Source organism: Halyomorpha halys, unplaced genomic scaffold (genome assembly GCF_000696795.3).
Source record: "Halyomorpha halys isolate HHAL.00 unplaced genomic scaffold, Hhal_1.1 Scaffold172.1, whole genome shotgun sequence".
In the NCBI taxonomy this organism is placed as follows: domain Eukaryota; kingdom Metazoa; phylum Arthropoda; class Insecta; order Hemiptera; family Pentatomidae; genus Halyomorpha; species Halyomorpha halys.
This window is the reverse complement of record NW_027113242.1, coordinates 1,009,385-1,010,496: the sequence shown is the minus strand read 5'-3', so window position 1 is coordinate 1,010,496 and position 1,112 is coordinate 1,009,385. Positions and strand designations below refer to the sequence as shown.

Here is a 1,112-nt window from a genome sequence, read left to right as displayed (position 1 = left end):
AGAACTCAACATGACAGTAAATTCAAACAGTAACATCATGATAGTGACTCCGACTTTTATCTAAATAACAAAAGCTGTACGATTGTTCACTGTTAAGTATCAACTACCACGCCAGAACTTATGAGACAGGACAGTCATGACGATCCAGAGCGGGTAAAGTGGCGAATATTTGTCGGCTAAAACGGGTATTCTCAAGTGCTAAGGAGGTATTTTTTGGCCGGGTTAATTGGCAGCAGTGTTGATAGTTGAAACTCGTAGTTCTTGTTTGGTTTGTGTCGTATTTGTTTTGGACGTTTTTAAACTCTAATAAAGTTATTAATAAAAATAATAATAATGTAATATAAAAACTAGGAGTGGGAACTAGGAACAAATGAGAAGGAGAAAAAGATGGTGGGACGAAGCTGTTAGATATTTTATTTTCTCGTAAAGTTTATAAAGTAACAAAACAGAAAATCCGCTTGGAGCTCCTCTGCAATTAACATATAACACGGACTTTTATTGCAGAAAGATTATTACTCTTGTTTATATATTTTGAGTCATTATAATAGATCTATCTTTCAGGTTATCAGCAAGAAAGTCCCCCCCTTTTACAGAGGTATACATAACATGAACCAGGACGATATTGCACTTCTAGTACTCAACGACACGATTAAATTCAGCAACATAGCGATGCCAGTCTGCATCGACTGGAAAAATCTGTACGAACCACATGAAGCTGAAGTAGGCACGGTAAGTATTTATGTACACCATTATAAATGTACCATTTTTGTTTAACCTTACTTCAAACGTCGACAATGATGTTTAGCTATGCTTAAATATAATTTAACTGACAGTCAAAGAGTCAGAGAAAATCTCTTTTAACCACAGAATATTTCATAATGAATATACTTTTCATTCAACCATGTCTCTTAAATACATCGACTAAGGTTTCTACATACTAACGTGGATTCCTCCACCCTCAGGATTCTCCTCTTGTTTATAAATAGAGTAAGTGTCCATTCCACCAACTAAACAAATGTCTCATTATGTTTATAATACATCATATTTTTTTTTATTTATTTATTTAATGTAATTTACAACTGTACAAAATAATACAATAAGTAAATATGTTG

General features: G+C 33.5%; 1 protein-coding gene and 1 long non-coding RNA gene across 3 annotated transcripts in view; one reads left to right on the top strand and one right to left on the bottom strand.

The window, feature by feature from the left end:
- The window catches only part of LOC136796614 (uncharacterized), a 557,216-nt gene that overhangs the window by 217,872 nt on the left and 338,232 nt on the right, over nt 1–1,112 (bottom strand). The gene's annotated exons all lie outside the window — the stretch shown is intronic.
- LOC106679018 (modular serine protease) overlaps nt 1–1,112 on the top strand; it is a 25,361-nt gene that overhangs the window by 8,960 nt on the left and 15,289 nt on the right. For both annotated transcript variants that reach the window (XM_067050821.1, XM_067050820.1), the window contains exon 5: nt 562–729. In XM_067050821.1, the coding sequence (XP_066906922.1) occupies nt 562–729 (168 nt within the window). The remainder of the gene's footprint in view (nt 1–561; nt 730–1,112) is intronic.